General features: G+C 52.6%; 6 protein-coding genes across 6 annotated transcripts; 4 read left to right on the top strand and 2 right to left on the bottom strand.

Annotated features, from left to right (window-relative positions):
- Positions 1-2,947: 2,947 nt before the first annotated feature.
- LTHEOB_12215 (uncharacterized protein) lies at positions 2,948-4,892 on the top strand (the record flags this gene model as incomplete). The annotated part of the gene is made up of 7 exons (XM_035509058.1): positions 2,948-3,028; positions 3,078-3,395; positions 3,445-3,697; positions 3,815-3,941; positions 4,003-4,077; positions 4,138-4,272; positions 4,337-4,892. 7 exons carry the CDS (start codon positions 2,948-2,950, stop codon positions 4,890-4,892), a joined length of 1,545 nt encoding a protein of 514 aa, XP_035365211.1.
- Positions 4,893-5,290: 398 nt separating this feature from the next.
- Positions 5,291-7,309, top strand: LTHEOB_12214 (Kelch repeat protein; the record flags this gene model as incomplete). Its single annotated transcript, XM_035509057.1, has 3 exons — positions 5,291-6,712; positions 6,858-7,050; positions 7,191-7,309. The coding sequence occupies 3 exons, from the start codon at positions 5,291-5,293 to the stop codon at positions 7,307-7,309; spliced, it is 1,734 nt and encodes a 577-aa protein (XP_035365210.1).
- A 1,615-nt stretch (positions 7,310-8,924) lies between these two features.
- On the bottom strand, positions 8,925-10,718 carry LTHEOB_12213 (Endoplasmic reticulum-resident kdel protein; the record flags this gene model as incomplete). The annotated part of the gene is made up of 1 exon (XM_035509056.1): positions 8,925-10,718. One exon carries the CDS (start codon positions 10,716-10,718, stop codon positions 8,925-8,927), a length of 1,794 nt encoding a protein of 597 aa, XP_035365209.1.
- A 241-nt stretch (positions 10,719-10,959) lies between these two features.
- Positions 10,960-11,799, top strand: LTHEOB_12212 (uncharacterized protein; the record flags this gene model as incomplete). Its single annotated transcript, XM_035509055.1, has 2 exons — positions 10,960-11,146; positions 11,195-11,799. 2 exons carry the CDS (start codon positions 10,960-10,962, stop codon positions 11,797-11,799), a joined length of 792 nt encoding a protein of 263 aa, XP_035365208.1.
- Positions 11,800-23,741: 11,942 nt separating this feature from the next.
- LTHEOB_12211 (N-carbamoyl-l-amino acid hydrolase) lies at positions 23,742-25,425 on the top strand (the record flags this gene model as incomplete). The annotated part of the gene is made up of 5 exons (XM_035509054.1): positions 23,742-23,747; positions 23,819-23,937; positions 24,039-24,359; positions 24,424-24,734; positions 24,797-25,425. The coding sequence occupies 5 exons, from the start codon at positions 23,742-23,744 to the stop codon at positions 25,423-25,425; spliced, it is 1,386 nt and encodes a 461-aa protein (XP_035365207.1).
- A 40-nt stretch (positions 25,426-25,465) lies between these two features.
- LTHEOB_12210 (Alpha beta hydrolase fold protein) lies at positions 25,466-26,482 on the bottom strand (the record flags this gene model as incomplete). Its single annotated transcript, XM_035509053.1, has 1 exon — positions 25,466-26,482. The coding sequence occupies one exon, from the start codon at positions 26,480-26,482 to the stop codon at positions 25,466-25,468; it is 1,017 nt and encodes a 338-aa protein (XP_035365206.1).
- Between the last annotated feature and the right edge of the window lie 449 nt (positions 26,483-26,931).

The following is a 26,931-nucleotide window of genomic DNA, read 5'->3' as shown; positions in this document are numbered from 1 at the left end:
TGAGATCGCTTCCCCTTCCCGTCAACTGTCACGCCAACAGGTCTGCTGGCATCAGAAGGCCCTCCAGGATTCATGAAGGCTCCACTTCCAAACCCAGCAGGAGCACCACCCGGCGGAAAATCACTTGGACGGGGTGAGCTGCGGACAGCAGGACCATGCGCGCCAGCCCCACCCTTTTGAGTGCCGAATGAAGGGGGTACTTTCCATGCAAGAAACGAATCATCGTCGTAGTCCAGTTCGTCTAAGAATTCGCTTTCAGGGATTATCAATGAAGGGCTCGGTCCCTTTCCTGCTTTCTGGCCTCCGGGGGCAACAGGAGGGGGTCCAACAGAGCCAGGGACATCGGCATCTCTCCTGGGCCCTCTCCTCAACACGACGCGTATCTCTCGGACTTCCCTTACCTTACCATGGTCCCTACGGATGTACTCAACTATATCCTGCTCGATACACGCTAAGGTCCACTCCGCATTCGGGTTTAGCTCCTCAGTCTTTACGTCCTCAAGTAGACCATCAACTAATGCACGCTGATGTGACGATCGGAGGGAGTTATACTGCTCGGATACGGTTCTCCTTCTATGCCACGTTATATTCGAAGTTGAGGAGGTAGTTGTAGTTCGGCTTACGATGCGTAGAAGCTCGTCGGTCGAATAGGGTAGCGGTTCCTTATGCGTGCGGGCCCACGACGGCTCAACGCCCGGCTCGCGGTCTCTACGGAAGGACCAACCGTGAAAGCTGCGGGGCACAGGGTCCGTTGTGTTGCCTAGCTGATGATCGAGTAGCCGGTGTATGTTGGCATTGGGGTCGTAGTATCTTGTTGAGACACGCTCCCAAAGTGGATCGTTGCATTCTGGTACATCCACTTGTTCCACCGGTTCCAATGCTGGAGGGCCTTCTTCGCTACCAGGTGCAACGACACGAGCGTCTGATTCATTTGACATTATTTCTTCTTCATCAACAGCGTCTGAGCCTGACCCTGCCAATGAGTTTGATACAGACCCCTTAGCGTTTCCATGAGAGACCGACTTCTGATCATCGTGCAGATCTTCATCATCATTGGTATAATCAGCTCTTGGGATAGAGAACAGCGCCATCTGTTCCAAGTGCCTAGAGATATGACGTTTGAGAGAACTGGTCTTTTGCTTGCAAAGATTGCATATCCCTCCAGGAGCTTGAGTAGGCCGGCGAAAGTTGTAGAGTAACGATGGCGATTTTGACAATGACATGTCATGAAAACGTTCCATATGCTCTTCAAATTTGAGCAGGCTGTAATATGGCTCGTGGCTGTCGTCTCCGCATGCGAGAAAGACGCGGTGTTCCTGAACCTCATGGGCGTACCAGGTATCTCTGTCGCTAAAGAGATGGTCCGGCAGACTACACTCCTTGTGCGTGCATACGTATGGCTGCATATCAGTCAAAACGTGTTTCCTGGTGATTCATGTCAGTAAAATATAGTTTCCATTCTGTGGGCGTGGGTGACTAACTTCCATTTGTCGTCAGTTGAGATCGTCACAGCCATCTGGCAGTACGAGCAGCAGAAAGACGTTTTGAAAGATCCATCTTTCTTGTTTTGCGGCCGTGGAGGAACTTCTATTTTGAGTTCTCGAGTGGCTTCACTGGCGAGGACGGAGTCGAGAGCTTCAGAGCCGACGATAGACGGGGCTAAAAGGTGGTGCAACTCCGGCGGAGGTAGCTGAGGAAGCGTAGTGGCTTTCGACTGCAAGGTTCGGTGGCCGCTGTCCGATTTTCCACTGGTTGATCCTTGTATATTGTTCCTGATCACGGGAAAGTTCTGCTGACCTTGTCCTATATGGATGCTTCCAGAGATGTTCTGTTGGTGCGACCTCCGGTACTCCAGTAGCTGCCGTCGACGAGTGATCATCTTAGCAAGGCGCGCTGCTACATCTGAATCAAGAGCTGGAAACTTGTCTTTTACATAGGAAATATCAAAGAAGTGAAAGCATGCTGTGGAATCTGTTGATCTGTCCTTCAAGCGGTCCATAGGAGCAGGGCGTCGGATTGGAAGCCTGTATAGGCATGTGGTAACTCTTTGAATAGAGGCGAGTCGACTGGTGAGGCTTTCGATGCCTTGTCCTATGCTGTGTACTTCGGCAGAGAACAAAACTGAATGCTGATTCTGTGAGCTCTGCACAGGTTGCCGCTGAGGTGTCCTCTCCTCTTTGGACTCGTCGTCAGAGCTTGATATGTCCCAAGGTGAATCATCATCATCATCGGGACCGCTTTCGGGCGTCTCTGTCGTTGGGTTTAGGCGGTCGGATTTTCCGTCAAGAACTTGCGCAACCCTTTCGATATTTTCCTTCAGGATCTTCAAGAACATTATCACCTAATCCAACAATGGCGTTGTGAGTATAAATGAAACAGTTACTGTCTGGATGTGCTCCATACCTGATCTCTGAAAAGTGTTGCTTCCCTTAGTCGATAGTCCAAAGAATACCTGAAAGTCGGTCCAGAGTGCGCAGCGCCAACGTTACTAGCCCAAACTTTGTATTTATCAAGCTCATCTTCCAACTGTTCGGTGAGCTCATGATCTTGCGTCCTTGCTGATTGGCATAGCTGCTCAAAAGATCTATGGCACTCGTTGTGGACAAGAGCGATCGTGGTGTCCATCCTATGATCCTCGGCTGTATCCAGGGAGAGGCAAAGGTTGGTTGCACGCTTGTTTGTGGCGAACAAATGATAGATATTTGGGATTCTCGAGTGCTGAGCTATGTTGAAAGGTGTACTACAGCAAAGACAAGTTGAAAATGGCGTTGAAATGTTGAGGTGGTGTGGAAGGCTGAGATTATGCAAACGCATGCTTACTTAAATGTCGCCCCCACAATGACCCCGCTCAGCTGTTGTGCAACGCAACATGGCTTCTCCGCGAGGCTGAAATCACCACACTCATGCTCTCTTCGCAGTATGCCACCATAGCCTTCAGTACTGTGAAATGTCAGGCCTCGAGGTTGTAGGTGTTGTGCTGGGGGGCATACCCCTCGTTATCGAAGCGCTGAAGTTTTACCGCGACGGTGTAAGTATCCTGTACTGAACCTATAGACGTACACGACTGACAGTCTCAGATCGCGACTGTATATGATATGTTCAAGTACCTGGACACCTTCGACATGATTTACGTCGAGTTCTCGACGACCCTCTCTCGTTTTCTACAGGAATGCGAACACCTCTACCGCAAGGAACTCGAGCTTCCCGACCACCAATACAAAGAGTTCATGGATAATGGAGGGAAGCAATGGGAAGCGAGCTTTCAAGTTGAGTTTGAACAAAAGCTGCGCGGCAAACTGAGGCATGACTGGCAAGCGTATATGAATTTGTTGAGATACTTGAAGAAGAGGTTTCACCTTTTGAGGAAGAAGCTGGATCTCAACGAGGATTTCAGTGTGAGGTTTGAGGCCCTCCCACTCCGAAAGCACATCTGACACCGCTCAGGTTCCATTCGTGGATGACTATGGCCCAGTGAAAATCCTCAACAAATCCAAATGCGCCGAGTTCTTCACTATCACCAGACGCATTAAGGGAGGATTGAGAAAGGGTCATCTAAGGGTTTTGGTTTCCGAAATCAGTTGCGACGTCGAGAAGCTGGGCAGGCTGACTCGCTGCGCCATAGAGCTTGAGCCAATACGTCACCAACACAAGGAACAGGACAAGACGAAGAGCGTTTCCAAGTACTGGCTTTCGGCTCGTTCGCACGCGATGCATGTATACCATGCATTGTGCTGTTCATGGCCACAGAGCTGCGCCTCCTTGCACCGTCATTGTGCTCAACTCCGCATTGATCTTCCAAAAAGAAACTGCTCAGCCGACGAGCTCCCGAGTTTCGCCTTCTCCTTCTCCCTTGAGGAGAACGGTATTCCTCAAACAACGCTCCCTTGGGAAAAGCGTGACGTCAGGATGATATCTCTGCCTGAACCAGATCATGTCATACCGTGAGTTCTTTAATGAAGAAATTAAGAACTTTGATCTTGCCTTATTGACCATAGTTTGTAGACCGCCGAGAGTCAGATTTTCTGTTCCAAAGGTCACAGTAGACTCAACTCATCAGGGACCCAAGATATTCTGTCAGTCAGTACATGAAGTGCACGATTTGTGCAGTGTACTGGGAAAACCATGCTCCAATTCCAGTTGCTTGGGCTCCTTTGTGCATGAAAAGCGCCGCTATCATGTACACGAAGAAGAAAACAAATGCACCAGACGATTGAAGCGTCTGAAGCAGATCTTCTTTCGCCAATACAGGAAAGGTCTGCGGCCGAACGAAAGGTAAACGAGCATTCTCAACTAACACCTTACCTGTTTCCAGACCTGGGGCTAACTCGTAATCCAGAGCGGCAATAGCTTTCGGGCTGGCATCAGCAGTACTCCAACTGTACGATACTCCATGGCTGAATGAGAACTGGGATCTGGACGACCTGTATTTCAGACCTTCAGGGAGCAGCTATGAGCTCGTTGTCGCGGAAACATTTGGAGACGTCTCTCTGCAACCTTGCTTGCCGCCGCCAAGAAAGAGGGACTATCATCCATTTATTAGGAACAAGACAATATACTCCCTTGGAGTTGCGCTTCTTGAGTTGGCGAACGGACAGCCCCTGATCCAATGCCAAACCGATGAGGACCTCAACGACGAAGGGAGCCCTGATGCGTTGACTCCTTACAAGACAGTAGACCGGCTTTTGAGGGAGCTCCAGGAAGACGAAAAAGAAAGCAACTTTATGCTGGCGGTGGACTACTGCCTGAACCCAAGAGCTGCTGGGAGCGGACTTGGGATTGGAAACAAGGCCTTCAGTCTCACTAATGAAAAGTTTCGGCAGTGCTTTTTCGATGATGTCGTGGTACGGCTGCAGGAGGACTACGAAGCTGTGTTCTCTACTGATGGCAAATGAGAACCGACCGATATCAGTAGAACTTTCCCAAGCGATGATCCTTTGCAGCTTGAAAAGGTTGTTGTGCGGCGTCTGGTTGTGAGTGGAGACTTGGACAGCTATGTGTGTACACGTTGTTCATTTTGAGTTTCTACTATTAAATAAGTCAAGCGCAAGGCCCCAATAAAAACACTGTCGAGTAGCCCGTCATGAAGAGGAGCTAAGCGCCGTGCTGTTTAGCGCTCGGTCTATCACTAGCGGATCTGCGGTATTGCGGCACAGCACGACAACAACGGGGAACATTAGCGACGATGAACGTAAATAGAACCATGCGCTCTTCGCCGCGTCATACTGAAGACCCTTCAAATGTCCTGCAAGTCTTTTCCTTCGTTACCGCGCTTTGTGCAGGATCACCGAAAATGGCGCCCCTTCGTCCCATAGATTTACAACACCATCAACACGGCCGGCGCCGTCAAAATAGCGCAACAGTTGCCGCTGCAGTTCTCACCGCCTTTCTCCTACTCAGCCTCGTTCCTACCGCCTGCGCTCAGGCAACCACACCCAGCAACTTCATCCGACGCAACAACCACGGCTCTGTCGCCGTGGGCTCCTTCGTATACATCGACGGCGGCCTGTACGCAGTATACGACGATGACAAAAACGTACAGGCGCCCGCGCAAAACACGGCCACCCTCGCCATCGACATGCGGCAGTCGTGGACAAACGCGACGGTCAACATGACGGCCATCTCCAAAGGCAACAGCCCCATCTTCTTCCAGCCGCAGTTCTGGGCCGACGAGGAGAACAACGCCTTCTACTCCTGGTCCGGCGACACGCCGGCCGGGTACACCGTGTCGGAAAAAAGCCTGTGGAAGTTCAGCGCGGACGACAACAGCTGGGCGCGCGTCTCGACCGACTCGTCCTTCACAGGCCTCACGCGGCCGGTCGGCGGCTACAACGCCGTCGCGAACGGAGTCGGGTACTTCGTCGGCGGCTACGGCACCGAGACGACCGACGACATCAACTTCCGCAGCAGCGACTACGTGCCGGTGCCGGGCGTGGTGTCGTTCAACTTCTCGTCGGGCGAGTGGGCCAACCGGTCGTCCGACGGGTGGACGAGCTACGGGCGAGGCATGAGGGGCCAGGCCGCCTCGGTGCCTTTCGGGACTAACAACAACAGCTTGCTCGTGCTGCTGGGCGGCGAGAGCGGGACGCGCGAACTCGTCTCGAACCAGCGCGGGTACGTCGACTTCAGCAGCGTGTCCATCTACGACACGACCGCGAACGGCTCCTGGTACTCGCAGACGACGACGGGCGAGGCGCCCAGCCCGCGGGATGAGTTCTGCATGGCCGCGACGCAGGGAGCGAACTCGACGGAGCTGTTCGTCTTTGGCGGCTGGACCGTTTCGACGGGCCTGACGCACAACGACTCGTACATCCTCTCGCTGCCGGCGTTCCGCTGGTTCAAGGGGCCGACCAACACGGAGCCGAGGGTCGGCTTGTCGTGCCATGTGGTGGGCGGCGGGAAGAGGCAGGTGCTCGTTGTCGGCGGCCAGAATAACAACAACAACACTTATCGCTGGGCGAATCCGGATCCGTGGAAGCAGGGGCTGGGCATCTTTGACTTGACGGCCATGGAGTGGAGCGATGGGTATGATGCGGACGCCCCTGCGTACGAGTCGCCGCAGGTCGTGAAGGATTGGTATAACGGAGAGAGCTATGCGGAGCCGGACTGGTCGTCGGATACCGTCAAGGCTTTCTTCTCCAGGACTTCTACCGGGACTTCCTCAGCGTCGCCGAGTTCGTCCGCATCTTTGAGCCCTACAGGTGATGTTAATCATGTACAATCATCAGAAGTGAATGTCGGTGCTATTGCAGGTGGAGTGGTTGGCGGAGTGGTTGCGGCAGCCGCTATAGGCTTTGCATTATTCTATTGCCGACGCCGGAAGCAGCGAACAGATCCTCAGATGGGGCCCGGTGTCATAGACGAACTGGATTCTGAGTCAAGAGCCGAACTTCATGGACGCAGCGCAGGCGCCGAGCTACCGACAAAGCTCCACAGCACGGCTGAGCTTCCCGCAAGCTGGCCAGAAAGAGTGGAGTTGCCTGCAGGAGCAGGTGGTTGGTATCCGAAGCCGGTTGAACTACCAGCGAGCCGAGGGTCGTCCGGACGGTGACTGTAATGCCATTTTGTTTCATATAGATTTTCAACTTTAGCCAGTAAACTCTCGGCAGGAAACCCCTGTGTTTGGGATTCATCATCATAACTTTGTCTGTTCTCATCAGTCTTCTAAAGCCTTTTGATACTTGGAACAGCAGCAATGTACAGCCACGCGTCCCCTGCCGTCCGGGCCCTGGCTCCCTTTGTGGCAGGACTCAACATCAGTATCACGATGCATATGAAGCTTGCTCTCCTTACAATTGCTAGACCATCTTAGTCTCGCCGTCTTCCATCCTATGAACCGGAAACTCGCGTGGGATGTTCTCCGATATCGCATCCTACACATCAAAATCTTTTTTTCTTCTTTTTGAAGAGTAGCGGATGAGGCTCTGGTGTGTGTAGCCTTCAGCGCCCAGAAGTGGGCAATTTGGCGAACGAGTGTCCGTTTGCTGCGTTTTCTACCCCGCCCGCCGCCATCGGAGCAGAAGCCAACTGGCAAGAGGACAGGAGGCAGCACCAGCGCTAGCAGGAGAAGGACTAGCAGCTCAATAGCCGCCAGCAGACCGCCTAGCAACAGACGCGCGGCTAACATAAATTTAGTAGTATCTTACACAGTAGTCGTTAAAGGATGCTAACTCCGAAGGCGGTGAATGTTCCGAACCCCAGGGAACAAGGGCTTTATGGCACGGCCTCAGATCCCGCACGAGAATCTAGAGAGCACGAGATGACGGCGCGCACGGGACAACCACTAGGCAGCAACTCCAGAAGGAAGCACGGACCAGAAGATCCCCTACGGGACGAAGGACCAGGTTGGTAACCGAAGGTCTAGCATGAGAAGGCGGGAAGCCAGAAAAGGACAGGCGAGTGGGACAGGCAAGATACAGGTTGGAAGGAGCCTACCGTTACAGTGAATACGGCATCACGAAGGGTATACCGGATTATCTTGAGCCGACCGGAAACTGCTAGTGATAGCGCTAACCGTGCGTGGGTTGGTTGGGTGGTGTAGCGCGGCAGCCGAAGATCGGATGACAGCTGCCAGGGTCCGTGTGTATATCAACGACTCAGGGGCAAACAGCAGCCTTCAGCGTAGCAAATCAAGCCACAACACAACCAATTCGAGTGCATTCTTTGAACAAAAACGTTTTCTTGCATCATGCAGTCCTCAAGAACCCCCCCGGGAGAAATTTTCTCTAACATTACCCCTTTCCAGCCAAGAAACAAGCCTGGTCCCAAGCCAAAACCGCTCCAGCAGCATAAATACATAGCCAAGGGGCCTATACTATGCAAAAAAGAAACGCATACGCCTGGAAAGAAGCTTCGGGTACTGATGCTCTTATCATCACAAAGTACTTGATAATTCAAGCCCAAAACCTCGTTCCAGACCGGGTGCTCCCCAGCCAAATCCAGCTTTCCGACTCGCGCACGCGCCAGTGATAACTTTTCTGTAGATGCGCTTTCCGGGCGGGATCCTTGGCGGTGCGGCTATTGGGCCCGTGTGATTGGTTGACCTATGCGGCGCAGCAAAGCCCTTGTGGGACCCTCGTATAATTGCCGCTCGCGACTCTTTACTACATGAGGCTTTGCGGCACGGAGGCATATCATCGGCATTGAATTCCACGACAATGACGTGTGTTTTAGATTTGCATCATTCGCTTCTTCCTACCTAGTGTGGGGGCTATGGTAGAGGCTAATGCATGTGCGCTGACAATTACTACATACCCCACTCCCTCTGTATGTACAACTATTTACAGATAATATCTACAGACGAGTCTTCGATCATTAATATGCTTGATAAAATGAAATAAACCACTCTCAACATAGATAACACGGAGATATATCTAAGAAGATTGCACGAACGAAACCTCAGGAACCATCATCTTACCAAGTATGGCTTACAAGTCATCAGTAAATGCAAGGAGTGTCCGGTTTTCGTCGCAGACTCTTGCAAACTCCAGAATCAACCGGTACATGTATATCTGCATGTCCTCCTTTCTCAACACCTGCTGCGCCCACTCCTGCCCTTGGTTTGCGAGTGATTTTGCGACAGAATCATGTGCCAAAAGATAATCCAAAATGCCATAAAAGTCGATAAAGGTGTTGTCCATGGGTACGAAATGCACCCATGGAAACAAGCGCGAATCGTGCCATTCACGATATATGCTCGCTTTGATGGGCAAGGAAGTGGAGAGGAGGAATGCGCGGTAGCGAGCGCTGTATGAATTCCCATCGATGTCTGGAAGAAACTTGTGGTGGTACTGGTCGAGCATGGACAGATGTTGGGCAATTTCGAAATAAGGGCCAGAGTAAGAGCAGTGCGGACCGCCTTCTTGAGGAAAGCAGAGGAGGTCGTTGAAGCCCACGTTGCCCAAAGGATCTATCCATTCACCCAAGCGTCCTTCTTTTGCGGCTCCGACGTCGTAGAGGGCGGGGTCCGGAAGTTTGAAGGCAACGGATTCGCCACCATGGGCCTCGGCATCGGCGACGGTAGTGCCGTTGGCCATGGAGACCCAGCGATGGCGGTGGAAATGCGGCCACGTCTCGGCTTTGTTGCGGCCGCCGGAAGCAACGCCTCGCCACACAAATCCATCGCGCTTTTTCTCCCAGGCGTCTCCATGCTCTTGGCCACCCGAGTACTCTTGCCAGTCTCCCCAGTACATGGCTGCCGGGACGAGTATCTCGTTGTTGCCTCTCAGCTTGGAGCCAGCGAAGAGGGGAATCAAGCGCGTTGTTGCCTTGGTCGACGTGGGCTCGATGAAAGTCCCGTGCAGACCGCGGAGGTGCGGATGGTGACAGGGATCCCTCGCGACAGTCCAGTTTTGCACATAGCCGTGCCAGGACGCCTCTGGATGCCGGAGAGGCATGTAATCCGGTGCTGGGACGGACAAGTCGACATGATCAGGGGCCTGGCGAGCTGGTGAGTCGGGATGGCAGGTTGCGCGGAGCAGCGGCCACATTTGAGCCGGCTCTCTTATCCAGTCCACGGGCGCGACTTCAGCATCCATGTCCTCAAGCGCGGAGAAATGATTGACGAGGCGCGACGGGTCCAATGTCATGTCGCGCTGCTCGATTTCAGAAGCAACAAGGGAATTGATGCCCTCCCAAGGCACAAATAGGCGGGATTCATCCATGATGTTCATGGGTAGATGGATATCGGGCACAGGTGCGACTTCGGCGATGGTTTCAACAAGGTTGGTCCAATGGTCCATCCGCCAACTGTCCTTGGGCGTCAGCTTGGACACAGCGCCATTTCGTACCGACACGATCGTCTGCTCGTGGCGAGTGGTGGCGATGCGGATGTCGCGCGGGGAGAGGCCCCAGAAGGGTGCCAAATCGTCGTAGATTTGGTCAAAGAAGTCCTCGACGACGACAGCGTTCTTGCTAAGGGCAAACTCGAACCAGGCATCGAAACCCGGCGGAGGATGGCGCCCGCGGCGCACGCGATAGCGGGCGGCGGCATCATTCAGGGTGGTTGAGCGCGTTTCAAGAAGGCGGCGGAAGTCGGCATGGGCGCGTTCGACGAGATGATCGATGGGGTGAGGCGGCAGCGGCGAGGATGTTGACACGGGCGTTGTCGTCGCAGACGACGACAGGAAAAACAGGTACAGCAGTATGAAAGCGAAGACTGCTAGTGTTGCGGCGCTGGCGAAAGGCCGCAGCCGCGAGAGAGTGTCGAAGCCGCGGAGCATGGCGCGAGATGCTAAGGCGAACTTCCAAGGACTAGCGGGGCCAGCGCAGCTATGTAGTACGTAGGCGCCGGGTGTGTGCTTGGCGCTCGGCAGCCCCCACGACTAGACCAGGGTGTGGGCGCTTCGCGATGCGGCAGCAAAGATGCCTCCTGCGGCGCAGTCGACAGCCTTAAAACTGGGTATCGTGGTACTTTCCCCCTCTCCACTCATGCGTTGATTTTTCCCTTGCATTTGCCTCGCCATGCTGGTTCTCACGTTACTATTATTCGTCCCGTGCTTCGCCGCCGCAACATCGAACTCGGGCTACTTTTCATTCCCTCTGAAGGCCGACGACGTTCCTACCGTTCACAATGCAGATGTTCTCAACGTCACATGGTACTCGCTCTACGACCAAGCTGTTCTCTACTTTTGGTGCAGCCAAACATTAAGTATGCCACACTCCAGCCTCCGTCTACCGTCCGTGCTAACCTGCGTAGTGGACACGGTCCGCGGCCTTGGCGGCGACGGCTCGCTGCAGTATACCGTCAATACATCCTGGTCCTCACCCTGCCACTGGCAATACGCAAAACAAAGCGACGAATCGAAATACATGGACAGTGGCTTCGTCGACGTAACCAACCTGAAGGCCACTCCCATCGTGACCTGGGGCCCCAAGGCCGCCGGTGTCGCCTGCGGTGCCTCAACTGTGACGGCTACCGCCAGCGCTGCGACAATAATCACCACCGTTACTGCTACGCCGGCCGCCTCCAATGCAACTGCCGACCAGGAGCCCAAGCAACCCCTTGGCACCGGTGCAAGCATTGGTATCGGTGTTGCCATAGGAGCTGTCGTTACTGGAATCGTTTCTGTCCTGTGCTTCGTCGGCCGGAAGCGAGCTCAGGCACAATCCAACCAGGCCGCCGCCGCAGCTTATCACGATGATCGGAAAAGCTTCTACGAGTTGAACTCCACTTCGCGACCCGTCGAAGCCGACAATTCATGGAGCGGCCACTACGCAAACGCCGTCGAATTACCGCCCGTACCTTTCCCTCACGATACACCAGCTCGCCATCGTAGCGACGCTTCTTCTCAAGTCAAATAATGTTGTTGTACGCCCGTCTTTATGTAGATAGCCATCTAAAACTTAATAGCCAGCTATTTAGACTAGTGTATATCATTTGTGTTAAATCCGCCTGCGACGCTTGCAGTGAGTGCACGCCACCAAATCGCATGAATAATGCGCAAATCTTTTGCCACAGCTGTATTGCATTTTGGAGAGCCTCTGTACAAATTTGCATCTCGTTTTGACAACGTGTTGTTGAGTAGTTCATTGCTGAAGGCATTTGTTGTGGCCGTGATGACCGTGCTTTGCTTGCCAAGACCGAGGCTTACGAACACTAAACAACAATGCGTCTGCGCGTCTGCGTGATTCGCTAGCGTTGGGCAAGAAAGTCATGGCCCATCTTCACTTGACTGACGTCATGCCGCAGCTGGACCACGAAGCGCAGCAGTTTTCTGGTACAAAGCAAAAACCATATCTATGAAAAAGGCTATTCCCCTGGTAGCTGGCTGCGTACCTGGTGGACGCATCGGCTTTCACTGTGCTCTCGTCATGCACACTGCAGTGTCACTACTCTGCTTACAAGAATGCTAGTGTGACACAGTAAATCTATTTCCAGCACATGCAACGACGGGGATATTGATAAGAAAGGAGGTGTGGAACTACAAAGCAGTCCCAACCGTGCAAGGCTGGCGAGGCCTCCGTATAAGTACATACGCTGTAACTCTGTCCTCGCAGCTTACTGCGGAGTAAATATTTTTAGAGATCCCTTTCTCTCACAGCTATGCACGTTTCACCGGCTTTTGAAAGCCATATGTAGCTATTGAGCGATGCTGCGCACGTGGAACAGGGCTTCCAGCAAACGCGAGTGGTTCGAACAAGATATTTCATCTGGCAATCAGTCGGACGAGGCCGATTGTGCTTGGCTTGTTTCGTAACATTCTGATCCCCAGCCTCCCACTCCTTCGAGGTTAAAACCGGGATCAAACGGGGGTATTTTAGCGGCATGCGGCTCAGATTGGGGATACTACTCTCACACTCGGGGGGCTGGAAGATATTCTTGGAACAAATGGCAGCATCCATGGTGAAATGTAGCCACATCTCCGTCTGTGAAACAGCAGTGCGCCACCACCAGGCTTGCTCTGCTGCACAAGGCGCACCTGAGGACTGAATCGGAATGTTGGCGTATGATAGGTATTTGGTGTAACGGGAGGCTTCAACCTATTATATAGAGCAGGTTTCAGCTGCGCCTCCATATCTCCAAGCTGGCTGTGCACATACTACCTTCAGCGCAGCTGCTATAATTAGTCAAAATATTCGTCCTGTCTTTCTTTTGGGGGACAGGAGCACGCACCGTGAGTTTCGTAAATTACAGGGCGGACTGCCTATAATAAAACTTGCTAGTAGTTTTACTGTTGGCGGTTTCGCTACTAGCGGTCTCGCTACTAGCGGCGGTCTCGCTGTATCGCTCGCTATCGCTGGTGTCGCTCGCTGTCGCTCGCTGCTGCTGGTTGGCGCTATTTGTAGCTTGCTTGGATGGGAGTATACTTTTCTAGCTTTACTACCCGCCTCGCCCGCCTCGTCCGCGCTGTTCACCTCGTGCGCGCTATTACTATCGCTGCTACCGCCTGTTTCGCTGCGCGCTTTCGTAATATTAATCTTCGGTCGCTGCCTAGTGACGTCAGTGGGTAGAATTCTAGCCCTAAACAGGTTAGCCTCTACACTGAACCGGCTAGCTCCCCGCTATATCACTTTCAGCCAATTAGATCGTCAATCACTCTTGTAGATTTCCCCCTATAGGAAACACGTGATATATTTGGATTTGTTGAAACCGTTCGTAAGCTCACGGTGATAAGAGTGCATGCAAAATTAGTGCGCCATGACTGAGTTGATTGGCCGCTTATTTTTAAGCCGTAATGGCTGCTCATCTCGCATCCTAAATGATAATCGGCCTCTGAACTCAGATCGTTGTTACATGAGCGCAGCAACGGATGCAAATTGCTCCTGAACACAGTTCTGCAGCTTATCAGAATGGAATCCAACCTCACCCCTAATCGAGACGGCGCGGAGATCGAAGGAGATAACCATGTGTTCCTCAACGAAGTGGGAAATTGTGGCCAAGCGGACCGGACCTCCACACGCCAGAGCCTCCTTTCTCTTAGCTCAGAAGAAGCCACCACTGCGAATTATGATCAAATCTTGGGATAAGAAGAAGGCCGACCCGCTTCTTCTAGCTCTTTTGAGAGTAAACCACTTTATGAAGCCTTGGTAGGCAGGTTTGGATTTACAGCTTCATCTGGACGCAGTGGCTTTACGAGATCCTGGCCTGTATCACTGCCATTTTGGCTTTAGCCCAGCCATAACCAATCTAACCAGCCGACATTCATCACCAAAAATCTTCAATAGTATTCTATAAGTGTACTCGAGCTTACTTGCCTGATATCCGGCATGAAACCATCAGAACAGAGTAACTCGAACCCACTTCAATTTTAGCTCTATCTTTAAAAGTATCCGGGTAAACCATTGCAGTGGGGTGGTCTACCCCCGGCCCCAGCTTGCTGACTCTTTACATACAACGAACCGTCCGTGCTCCATCGGTGCAGGACTACCATCCACAACCTCCCCTCTACATTTCAAATCGCCGCTCTCCAAGCCCCCCCTCCCCCCAACACAAGCGGGTTTGCCGTCTCGACCCGCGTACACGCGACCTCCAGCACCTCGACCACGGATCTGATCCTCTCGCCAGGCGGCGGCGCGCTCCCCACTCCGCTCCGCCCTCCACCAGCCCTCCAACGCTACACGCACCGCCCTGGTGACAGAGACGCCCAAGACCACGACGGTGCACAGTTACTGATCTCCTGTCTCGGACTCACCTGCGAGCGCGCAATGCTGGACGTGGATGCGTCGGACGAGATGGTCACGGCCGCGTTGCCGCCGTAGTAGGCCGCCATCTTACCAGCCTCGGACGCCCAGTCCGATGATCGGCCGTCCTGGATGATGCAAAGGGCATCGATCTAGAGGTACTGCAGACCCAGGCTGCGGGTAGTGGAGATTGCATCCTGAAATGTCTTTGGGAGGGAGGCGAGCGGAATGCCGGTGAGCTTGTTGGTGTCGTTGGTGGACGAGGTCTTCCAGGGCCATGGCGGAGGGCCCCAGCAGAGGGCCCCAGCAGTAACTTAGAGCGGCATAGCTGCCTGACGCTCCATTTGCTGGATGAAGACGAGGACGATGGGCTGTGTAGCTGAAATCAATGACTCTGGTGGGGATTGGGCTGGGATTCTGGGTGGATATGGGTGGGCAATTCTGGCGGTTGGAGATGTAGTCGGAAAGCCAGCTTCGCGTAAGGCTTAAAGCCTCATCTGAGGAAGAATCTTGAGATACATGGCGTCCAAAACCGACGACAGGCCAAACCGGATCTTCGCCTACATTACATGATTCAGATAAAGTACGAAAATGAGGTGAATAAGAATATACCTTGTTGAACGTAGATCTCCAGAGACTTAGTGTACAGCGGATCCGTTGTTGTCCATCCTCGAGCTTGACACCACATTTTTGTCCATCCTCAAGCTTGACTTCACGTTGTTCTCCACCCTAAGGCTCAAATACATGTTGCTGTTCATCTTCGAGTTTAACTCCCTGTTCCTGATCACCCTAAGGCTCATCTAGTTGTTCTTTATGTTCTAACTCGGCTTCAGTACTGTCGCGGCGAGCATCTACCCGTAGAAGGTAGGACTGCGAGATTCGCATGTTGCGTTTAGCACCCACACAGTATTAGAGTACGGCGCTAAATCTCATAGAGACTAGCTCGTTGATTTCCGACTCTGGGCAAGACAGCAGAATCTAAGAGGGCTAGCATCTAAGAACTTCGGCGGCTCTAGCACAAAGACGCGGGTATAATAGTTAAGTAAGTCTTATAAAAGATAAGTCGGGTTAGGGCCTACCGCAGACTTCCTCTACCATAAACAGCCAAGAATCGTTCGAGGTGTCCGGGAAGTACAGCACGAGCGAGAAGTCGCACAGAGGGTACAACTAATATATAGGAATACCATCCATGGCGAAGAAGCCAGCGGGTTGCCGCGCGTCGTCATAATAAGGTTAGAAGCTTAGATTAGGCTGGCGGACGCTACAGGCCTTAGAATATACGTCAGAGCTTGCGATTAATTTAATTAGCAAGTGCTTTTACGCTTAAGCTTAGAAATTAATCAAATAGGCCCAGGATTTCCGCTTTCAAGCCGCTTGCACGCTACCGTGGAGTAATTCGGTAAAGCGCGAAGCTAAGAAGGTAAACGGGTAACGTATTTAGTTATAACCCGAAGAGAAAGCACCCTTCGCTATCTTACCTTCCAACAACGGAAGCAAGCCGGAAAATACCTAAATGGGGCAACTCCGGCCGCATGGTCCTTGCTGCTTCATCGACTCATCAGCAACCATTTCCTCTACATCTCGAGCCAGCGCCGCTCACCAATGGCCAACGACAGCAGACCGTCGCCGCGGCGGCCCCGCAGCCGGCCTATGGATTTCGCCAACACGATTGCCAACGCGGACGCGCGAACATTAATGAAGAACGCTCGTGACTGGCTTGGGCTGACTGACGAAGCTTTTGATCCACTTCGGCGTGACATTCAAGATGAGCTCAGCTGTGTGTCGGCACAATTCACCGCCAGTGGTCGCAACGGCGACTCTGGGGGCTCAGACGTACGCAGCAAAGCCAATAGGCCAATTGTTGACGCTGCATTGGACCGCCTTCTACACAAGTGGGACGACGAGCTCAACCTACCGCCAGGCAGCAAAGACAAACGTGCGGCCTTATGGGACCTTTTCAGAGAAGCTAAGCGATGGCCACAGCAACTTAGGCCCTGTCGCCAGCCAAGGCCAGCTGGAGCACCCAGCCCGGAACCAGCCGGAGAACCCAACTCGCAGGGTCATGATAACGAACGGAACAAGGCGGCAGTCCCAGCCCCAACAACGCCAAACAATCAGACATTCGGGGAATGCCCAGATCGAATCACTGCATGGGAGAACAGCGGTAATGTCTGGTGATGAACTAGTCGGGCTCCAGCTGCCACCTAATGTTGAGACACTATCAAGTAGCTCAGCCATCCAATATGCACGAATTCGTTCTTCCCTGTCTACAATTGTGCATAAAAGAGGTCTAAGCCGGGGAGGAGCTGCTGAACGATTGCTGTAATCATTTCCCTGGTTTGCAAGGAAATCTCTCAATCACAGCTGGAGAGACATTCCATTTATGATCAGAAGAGGCTTCACAGGCTGCTTATTGTTCACGCACCGCTTGCACATTGCTATCAGGTTCCAGAAGTTAGACAGATTTACTACAACTGAATCCAAGTTCGAAAGTATCAGCAGTGCCTGTATAGACTGAAGAGACGACTGCGCGACTGCCTCCACGAGGACCTAGTCTCCCTGTCAGGAACTAATTCTTTCCGCCTCACTGCCACACATTGAGAACCAAAAAGACACAATATCACATGTCAGATGTCAGAGAGTACGGAACTCACTAGTCCAGACATAAGCGTACAAAATACGTACATATAGCAGCAAGACATTATAGCTAGAGAGGCCAGAGATTCGTCTCAGGACTCATGTCACAATTGAGCATTCTATCTATTCAGAATCTTACACTCCCAGTCTCTTGGACTGCAGCTCCAGCTCTGCGGGGATGGTTTCCAAGGAGCTATACTGAGCCATAGTCGCGGCAACGATAGCTTTGATGGTTAGAGAGTGAGAACAGTTGTCAATAGTCGGCGATGAATGCAACGTTTCGAACAGTGAAGGCTGATGCAGTATTGGAAACCATGGGTGGTATTTCTCGAACCAAACGCCGCACAACTCTATGGCGAGCGCAGGGGTCAGAGTGGGCGCGGCAGAATGAACCCAATCATGGACATCAGACATCACGAAATGGTCTGGAGGATGCTGGATGTTGTTTGATGCCTCTACATTCGGAGGCTCAGAACGGGCCATGACTTGGGCGCAGGCTGCAGCGGACTCGGTTGATGGTGTGTAGGTTTGCATATCCGAGGCTTGGGGTTGCTCCAGTCTCAGAATTCGTGCCTCCAGCTGATCTGAAAAATCAGGCCAGAGGCCGGCAATAGTAGGAAATATTGGAGACGCTAACCTATTCTCCCCTCAAGCTTAGACACATACCCATCTCGGAGACCGGGCTTGCTCCTGGCGGAAGAGTAATGACATAACTTTATTCTTAATGCAGAAACTGCATCTGGGCAGCTTCCCATCACAGCCAACTTTGCGCTGTCGGCAATAGGAGCAACTTTGAATATGTCAGTTGCAGCTGGAAACGCGGGCCATGTCCACTAATTGCCTACACATTTTTGCTTTTATTGCCCGGCCTAGGCACGGGCGAAGCAGCCGCGATACGGCTAGATGACATTATTCTCTTTTCCCATATCGTTTCCATGGGTGATGGATTGTTTAGAGCAATGCGACAGCCGTTGTGTTGATACAGTGCGGGGTAACGTTTCTGAAGGGTGAGTGTCGCCCCAGTCCGGGGTTGAAAAACCTACGGGCGACACGCCCCGCCCCGGCAGACATTCCGTGTGAGTTACATGGCCCGCGGGCCACGTACGTACAGGGCTACCCCGCTCTGGGGAAACACGCGACAAGTAGTTAAAACACAGGAGAAGCCGACATCTTGAGATACATGCCATCCGTATCCAAACAACAGACGCTGGGACTCCAAAGCGATCTTGACAAAACACACCAGTCGGCGATTTGTGGGAAGTGCTGATTCTAGGACAAGTTCCTGGGGATGGGCTCCAGCGAACGAGAGGCGAAAGCCTCTTTGGGCGCACCGGAGAAATCTATCGGTGACCTTTTCAGGTTGGATGGCAGAACTGTCATAAGTAATCTGAAAACCCACTCAATAATAAAAGAAGATATGCTGATGGATGCTAGTCTCTGGCGGAGGCGGTTCAGTTGGTTTGGAGGTAGCCAGATCTGTCCTGGAGAGCGGAGGTGATGTTGTGTGTTTGGACAGTCAAGATGAACCTCTTGCAGAGCCCTGGGGTCAGTCTCCAACTGGCGTCTCTATGGTGGTGAATTACTAATGGTATAATAGAGAGAGTACTTCAAGCTGCCAAGCGAAATGACACGAGAGCCTGGTACCACCGATGCGATGTCAGCAGGGAAGAAGACGTCCGCCGAGCCTTCCAGACAGCTTTGTCGGCTACAAGATTCCCGTTACAGGGTCTTGTCACTTGTGCAGGTATAACCAAAAAGGGACCGGTTGTTGGAATGTCTACTGACCTTTGCAGGCATAAGCGGCAAGGGACCAGCTGTCGAAACATCCATTGAGTCTGTGAATCGCATTATGGATATCAACTTTAATGGCACATTCATATGCGCGCAGGAAGCAGCTCGAGAGTTTCAACGGAAGGGGGTTCCAGGAAGCATGGTATTAATCGCTAGTATGAGCGCCCATGGCAGTAACAAGGTAATATATCCAACAAAGGGGGGAACTACGGTAATATTTCAATTTACTAAAGAGAATGCAGGGAGTCAACACACCAGCATACAACTCATCAAAAGCGGCAGTGGTACAGCTTGCACGGTCTCTGGCAGCGGAATGGGGAAGTAATAAAGACTACCCACTCATTCGCGTCAATACTGTGTCCCCAGGGTACATCAGAACGCGTATGACCACGCCAACCATGCTCGAGGATGGATTGGAGCAACAGTGGTCCGGAGATAACATGATGATGCGAGTGAGCACTGCAGATGAGCATAGAGGGGCAATCATTTTTCTCTTGAGCGACGCGAGCAGCTTCATCACCGGTGCTGACCTGAGGGCTGATGGCGGACATACGGCTTGGTAAAGTGGGAATTATCAGCGCTGAATTGACTACGTCAGTTTTTTCCGTTGAGATACCCTTCTACGCTTGAATATGGGAAACCGAAATTTCATTGCTTATTTTGAGTCGCTACACTTGAGGGTTTCTCGCGGTTGAGATTGTGGCCGTATCCTATTTAAGTGTTCTTAGATTTATTGACAAATCCCTTGATGACGACGAAATTAACAAGACAGATTTACTCTATATCTCGTAGCCCACATTTATCAACAGGCTTTGGCGTAAGGTCTGCCCTCTGGAACAAAACACTGTCCTTTTCTTCCTCCCGCTTGCCCATAAGCCGCTTCAGGTTTTTCACCAAATCCCACCCCAGCAGATTGTGCAATCTCATCCCCAACCTCCTAATCCAATATTTCTGGTGTTATGCTCCTACCTAGTGGCTCCAGCTGCAGCGCGAAATATCCACTGCTGCGATCGGACGAAGCGTGATGCCTTTGGGAATTACCCTGACTACATGCTTGATCAACCGAATGATGGCCGTGCTCATGACCTTCTACTGACTCGGAAATGGGTCTGGCATCGACAGAAGTAGACACCTTTTGCAGCCTGGGATGCTCCAGATCCGACACATCCAGTAGTGCGAGCCGGTCTCCCATTGCCGTGCGCGGAATATCATCCGCTCCAGACTCCCATTGCCCGCAGCCCAGCTCCTCGTGAGCGAGGCGCTGTAGCTGGAAGGTGTCATTAGTTACCCATTCCAGATAGGCAAAATGATCAAGGCCCTTCCGGCGATGAAAGGAACGTATGACACATTCCATTGTGTAGGAGACAATGATGATGAGGCATCCAATGCTGTAGATGATGGACAGGCTGAGTACGCTGAAATTTGTAAATCTCGTTGTCCGGATTTTCTATAGCCGTTAGTATGGAGTAAATGTACAAATATAACTGAGTAGGGACTAACCTGATTCCGACATATTTTTTTGCTTTCCTTATCCTTCGGCCTCTCCATGAAATTCCACAAACGATCATCCGTAGGACCGTATGCTGTATTGATTGGAATCTTCTGTAGATATGCCAGACGCGTAGCAAACCAATTATCCACTTCGATTTGCCACTGATTCTTGGGCAGAGATCCTGAAACCCCGCCCGTTAACGACAGTCTCGCTGTTAAACTGGACAATCCTAGAGTTGCGATTATAGTCGCAGAATTGATCGGCTTCAGGGCTTGGAGGTACCAATCAAAGGCTCGTTGCTGACTTTCGGAAGTGCCGAGCTGCATAAAGCGCGTTCCAGCCGGAATGTATCCAGAAAGCGGCACGCATCCGTCTCCAGATTTTTGCTGCCGTGCTGCATCACACCACTGGTACTGCTGGGCGCAGGAGAGGACGCTGACAGGCTGGTCGGCGAGATAAACCTCTGCGAGTCGCAAAGTCGAATTATAAACGTGCGCCGAAAACCACGGGTCGTCGACAGCCTTTGTGTAAGCAATCCCATTGGCCGAGAGAAAAACTAACATTACGTCGGCGTCAGTCCGGCTTAGCTCTGGGATGGGTATAAACTCCGAATTTTCTATGCTTGATTCAAAAGCCAGGAGTCTACTATTCGCAGATAGTCAGCACGTATTACTAATCATCAGGGAGTCATAAAGTCGGTTTACGTTATACTGTAGTCATCAGGCGCCGTGCCGGACCAATACCGATGAAGTGGCTGGCTTTGTGTAGTGTATATATAAGTCTCATTTCTGTACTTCCCTCGAGATCCGTAATAGAAGGAGACGACCTGGGCAGTTTCATCTAGCGTAGAGTGTTTTGTGCTGTTTAGCAACGCGCAATGCTCGACAGCGCGGTATAAAAATCGTTCGTTGGGGGGAGCGTTCATGCCGAGATCGTCATGGCTGTTGATGTACCCGGAATCGATATAAATCGTATCTGTATCGTTGAGGCAGAGATGACCGAAAGGGCACTGGCGATCCATCTGTACAGTATACGGAAGGCTGGTCTTGGTAAATAGGGGGCATTCTTCTGGGGTCGAGTTTCCCCGATAGCATTCGCGTGCGTAGCTGTAAGCAGTCGTCATGCGCTGGGTCAGAACCGGGTTCCATAGTTCATATCCGAGTGAATAGTTTAGCACCAAGAGCTCCGATTCGATGCAGCAGTTGTCGCCGGTGACGAGAACATCATTACCGCTTGCTGAAGATACCTGGGAGGAAAATACCCCGGCAACACCGAAGGCTGTGACTGAAAGAATGGTGGATAACAAAAGCGGTAGAACTCGGTAACAAACTCGTCGGGCGTGCTTCTGCCATGTCCAGGAAATCTGAAGGATCTTTCCGAGGCCGGTAATTCCGTTCGCGGTATTTCGGAGCAGTGCTTGCCTTTGATGATATAGGCCATCTTCGGCGGATCGGGAAGAAAACTGCAAGTGGATAGCGAAACACACGATGCGCCAGAAACAGGTTCCTATCAATCATTAATTACGAAAAGTATATGTGAGCCGACGACGGACCGACGAATGTGATGAAGAGCGCGTTGAAAGTCGTTAATAATGCGCCGTTAGCTCGAGTCAACGTCAGGGTCGCCCCACGTATGGATCCGAGAGACCAGTTCGTCCAGAGTCCAAGGTAGACCTCGCTGTCTTGAACAGAGTTTCCCATTGAAGGTGAAACATCCATTCTGCATTGATTCAATGGCCGAAAAATAAACAGATCAATATGTCTGTGGTCAAGTTGTTATCGAGAGTAGCGGTCAGATTCGAATCGGCTGAAACACGGAGGAAAAGCGAGATTTACAACATTTACCTTTGGAGTGAAATTTGGGTGAGCCCATCTTATCTATTCTGGTCAAGCCACAGCTGATTATAGCTGACGCCGGATCATGACGGAAGCTACATGCTGGATGATTTCTAGAGATGTCAGAAACCGAAAACGATAGGCAGTCAGCTTGATTATAAAACCGGAGTGACCGACGATCGTACTACATTGTGTAACAGCTTGGCCACGATAGGGGCTTCTTCATGCATACCCGATAAAATCTGGAAATAGCGCATCTCCAAAAGTAAACAGGCCCCCAGTAAGAATAAAGAGGATACGATGTTTCCACATCACCGCTTCACAAGCGTCACCCTAATGTAGCACAGCAGTACTGAAGCAAGCCAAACTACAAGGTTGTTGCTGATTGATCCTTACCATCCCACCGGCTACGTTTTTTCTAAGGCGCCCAGATGGTAAAGAATTGGGACTGACAGAAATCGGTCTTGAATCTTGCAATATTATTTTGTGACTAGCCTGGCCGCATGTATTCCAATGAGCCAGAACAACTACTTTCGAAGCCCCATTTATAAATAGATCACCAGTAGCGCCGAGCAGTCTGCCCGCTGATTCACAGTCTAGTGTTGGCAAACGGCATGCAAAAAAAAAAAAAAAAACAGAAAGAAAGAAAGCAATGATATATCGTGCATACAACACGCCCTCTTTCAACATCATGTATAATGAGAGCTGAGACAGGTCATATGGACCGACTAATAGCTTTTACCAGTGAGTGGGACATTTTGCAACATTGGTGTTTTCTTTTCTCGGGGGGTGTTTACAATGCCGAATAAAGGCCACACGAGCGGCATAACGTCATCAGGATGCCGAGTAAAGGCCACACGAGAGGCATAGCGATGCATTTCGCCCACAACAAAATCAAATCAAGAGTTTTCAAGAAAAAGGAAGGTGCAACATGTATCATGACGTTCTCGCGTTTGTAATATGTCGGTAACCCTGTCGAAGCCGCAGTGAAATAGTCCCCCGAGCTATAGCATCGCGAGTTGCCTTATTTGGACCCTTTCCCATCGTTCAGAAGAACAACAGACAGGGGAAGCGCAGCGCAATTTCTTTCACGTAATAGCCTGTCATTTATCGTCTGAGCTGGCAGCCAACACCGCGTGACACGCCACGAATCTCGCACCGCTGGAAAGACTTGCCTGAACGAGCCCTTTCGTGAACATCAACCCGGCAGAAGGATCCCAGTCGGGCTTTCTTTATTTAAATCGCTCCCCTGTGTCTCTTGGAAGATCATCTTCGTCCTTTTGTTCATTCTCAGTGGAACCAATAAACCAAAAATCCCAAGCTCATAATGTCCGCTACTCTCAGACTTCCACGACTTCTTGCAACCCATGCAAGTAAGCGTGGCCTCTCCACTCTCCACCGCCCACTCGCTGCCCCGAAAACCACGTTCTCAAGCCATCGCCAGCAACTCCAAGGCATCCAAACCACCCCTCCACCCCCTTCCGACCTCAAAGTCAACGGCGCGAGGTTGATGGAAACGCTCCACCACACCTGCTCCTTCGGCACCGGTGAACGCTGGGGAGAGTAAGCCACCCATCGTCACTCTCCCTACCCTTCTCCCCTTCTCCTCTCCTCTCATCCCATCCCATCCTCCCCACCCAACTAACACCCCACCCCCACCCCAGCGCCCCCACCGAAACAGGCATGACCCGCCTCTCCCTGTCCTCCGCCGACAAACACGTCCGCAACTGGCTCGTCGCCACGACCAAGAGCCTCGGCTGCACCGTCACCGTCGACGCCATCGGCAACATCTTCGCCGTCCGCCCCGGCCGCCGCTCCGGCTCCGCTGCCCCGGCTACCTTCGCCGGCTCGCACCTCGACACGCAGCCGACGGGCGGCCGGTACGACGGGATACTCGGTGTGGTGGCGGGTGTGGAGATGCTCCGTGTGTTGGCGGAGAGAGGGGTGGAGACGGAGTACCCGGTTGGCGTGGTGAATTGGACGAAGTGAGTTTGTGTTGCTGTCCCTGTTTGTCGGGCGTTGCGTTGCTTTGGGCTGACGCTTCGGCAGCGAGGAGGGCGCACGGTTCCCGATCAGCATGATGGGCTCGGCCGTCTGGGCCGGCGCCGTGCCGGTCGAGCAGGCGTACGGACTGCGCGAAGTCGGCGGCGGCGGTGGGGATAATGCCACGCTGAAGTCTGAGCTCGAGCGGATCGGGTACCTGGGGGCCACGCCGGCGAGCTACCGCCATTTGCCGATGGGTGCGCATTTCGAGCTGCATATCGAGCAAGGTCCGGTGCTTGAGGCGGAGGGGAAGAAGATTGGTGTGGTTGAAGGCGTGCAGGCGTACAAGTGGTTCACTGTCGATATAAAAGGACGCGGTACGTGCTATGACGTTGACCAATCCGGCGCGGGATCTCAGACTGACATTTGAATGGTGCAGAGGCGCACACCGGCACCACTCCTCTGTCCAACCGTACCGACGCCTTGCTCCTGGCTAGCAAACTCATCCTGCACTCCCACCGCCTGGCCACTGCACACAATGCCCTCGCCTCTACCGGCATCCTCAAACTGTCCCCTGGCTCGACCAACACCATCCCCGGCGCCGTCAGTTTTAGCCTCGACATCCGCTCGCCATCAGACTCCGTTGTCCTCGCTGTCGAAAAGCAGCTGAAGGAAGACTTTGCACGCCTGGCAGCGGGCGAGGACATTGGCGGTCTACAAGCCGGTGGCACGCTGGGAAAGAGGGAGCACTTTGACGTTCAGTGGCGTACGGATAGCCAAACCACGGCGACGGTGTTCCACGAGGACTGTGTGAGGACGGTACGGGAGGCGGCGATGGATGTGCTTGGTGGTAAGGCAGAGCTGATCAGGAACATCGCGTCTGGTGCTGGACATGACAGCGTGTATGCGAGCAGACACTGCCCGACGAGCATGATCTTCGTGCCGTGCAGGGAGGGTATTAGTCACAACCCGACCGAGTGGGCGAACCCGGAGGACTGTGAGACTGGGGCGCAGGTGCTGTTGCAGAGCGTTTTGAAGTACGATCAGCTCAGGAAGAGGACGGCATAAATACTGTGTACTGGAGACTACGATTATTTTGGCAGATGACTCAAGCCAGCCACGCATCCACAATCCCCTTCAGACCCTCAGCCATCCACTCATCGTCGACACTGCTTTCCCCATCAAACCCATGATCACCATCCCTTATCGTCAACCGAAACTTCGCACCAGGATCTATCCTCTTCACCACCTCCTCCAACTTCACACTGCCCTCAACCGGCACAATCGAATCCTGCCTCCCATGCCACACAAACACACCACCCCTCGGAAACCTCTCCCCACCGCTCCCCACCCTCTCCAACGGAAACAGCTCCCTCCTCTCCCGCGGAAAGTACTCCCTACAAAACCCATCCTGCGTCATCGCGAACATCAACGGGCCGCGCTCGAAGCGCTTATCCTCCGACACGACATTCGGCAGCGCGCCCGTCCGCACCTTCTCGAGGTGCTCGTCGATAAAGCTCCTGGGCAACTGCGGCACGTCGAACATGCGCTTCTCGTACGCCTCGGTGAAATGCCTGCTCAGGACGTCGACCATCGGGTACGCGGCCGTCACCGCGCGGATGCCGTCGGCGTGGCTTAGGCCGAGCTGCAGGCTGAGGTACCCGCCCGCGCTGTCGCCGGACGTGATGATGCGGCCCGTGTCGACGCGGATAGCCGCCGCCGCCGGGCCTGTCTGCTGCGCGAGGAAGGTCTGGAGAGAGGCGTGGATCCAGGTCCAGAAGTCCTCGATGTCGGCGAGGATGTCGGCGACGGTGGACTCCGGGAGTAAGCGGTAGTTCGGGCTGACGATGATGGCGGAGTGGCGCTGGGCGAGGGATAGTTGCCAGGGCGCGAAGAAGTCGGGGAAGAGGCTTGAGCCGGCGATTAGGCCGCCGCCGTGGAAGCGGAGGAGGAGGGGAGAGGGGGGGCGGGAGGGCTGCTGGGGGGTCGTGGTGGTGTCGTCGAGGAGGTGGATGGGGACGAGGACGTCGGTTGTGAGGGCGTGGGAGGAGACGGTTTTGTAGGTTGTGCGGAAGATGCGGAATTTGTCGAAGCGCGAGAAATCGTCGGGGTAGAATTGCACCATGGTTGAGGGATAGAGTGGGTGGAAGATGCGGGTAGGATTAGATGTCTTTGTGGTATTGCAACGCGGGGAAGTGATATTTAAAATAAAGTAGGCGCCTTTAAAATACACTAATTACCTCGGTAGAGATGGTGAAATAAGTAAGCTTACGGGTGCTACGGAGTTATTCAATGCCGAGCTTTGTCGGCGTATTAAGTAATCGTCTATTACAAATAGATATATTAGTGCTGAAACAGGTACGAGAGCCTCTACATTAGTGCTGCACGGATGAGCGGTACAAGCACTGTATGTATATGGCAATGCAGGAGGTTGCATTAATGCATCGTCTGAAGGCTTTTCAGCTGCAATTTATAATTCAATTTGGTTCGGATAGTGAAGTCCGGCATGGTGAATGTGCTGCAACTGAAAAGTTGGAGCGGATTTGTGCATTTAAAAGCTGACATGTTAAGCGG

The sequence above is a fragment of the Lasiodiplodia theobromae genome (genome assembly GCF_012971845.1).
Source record: "Lasiodiplodia theobromae strain AM2As chromosome Unknown scaffold_59, whole genome shotgun sequence".
In the NCBI taxonomy this organism is placed as follows: domain Eukaryota; kingdom Fungi; phylum Ascomycota; class Dothideomycetes; order Botryosphaeriales; family Botryosphaeriaceae; genus Lasiodiplodia; species Lasiodiplodia theobromae.
This window is presented reverse-complemented; position numbering and strand designations above follow the sequence as displayed.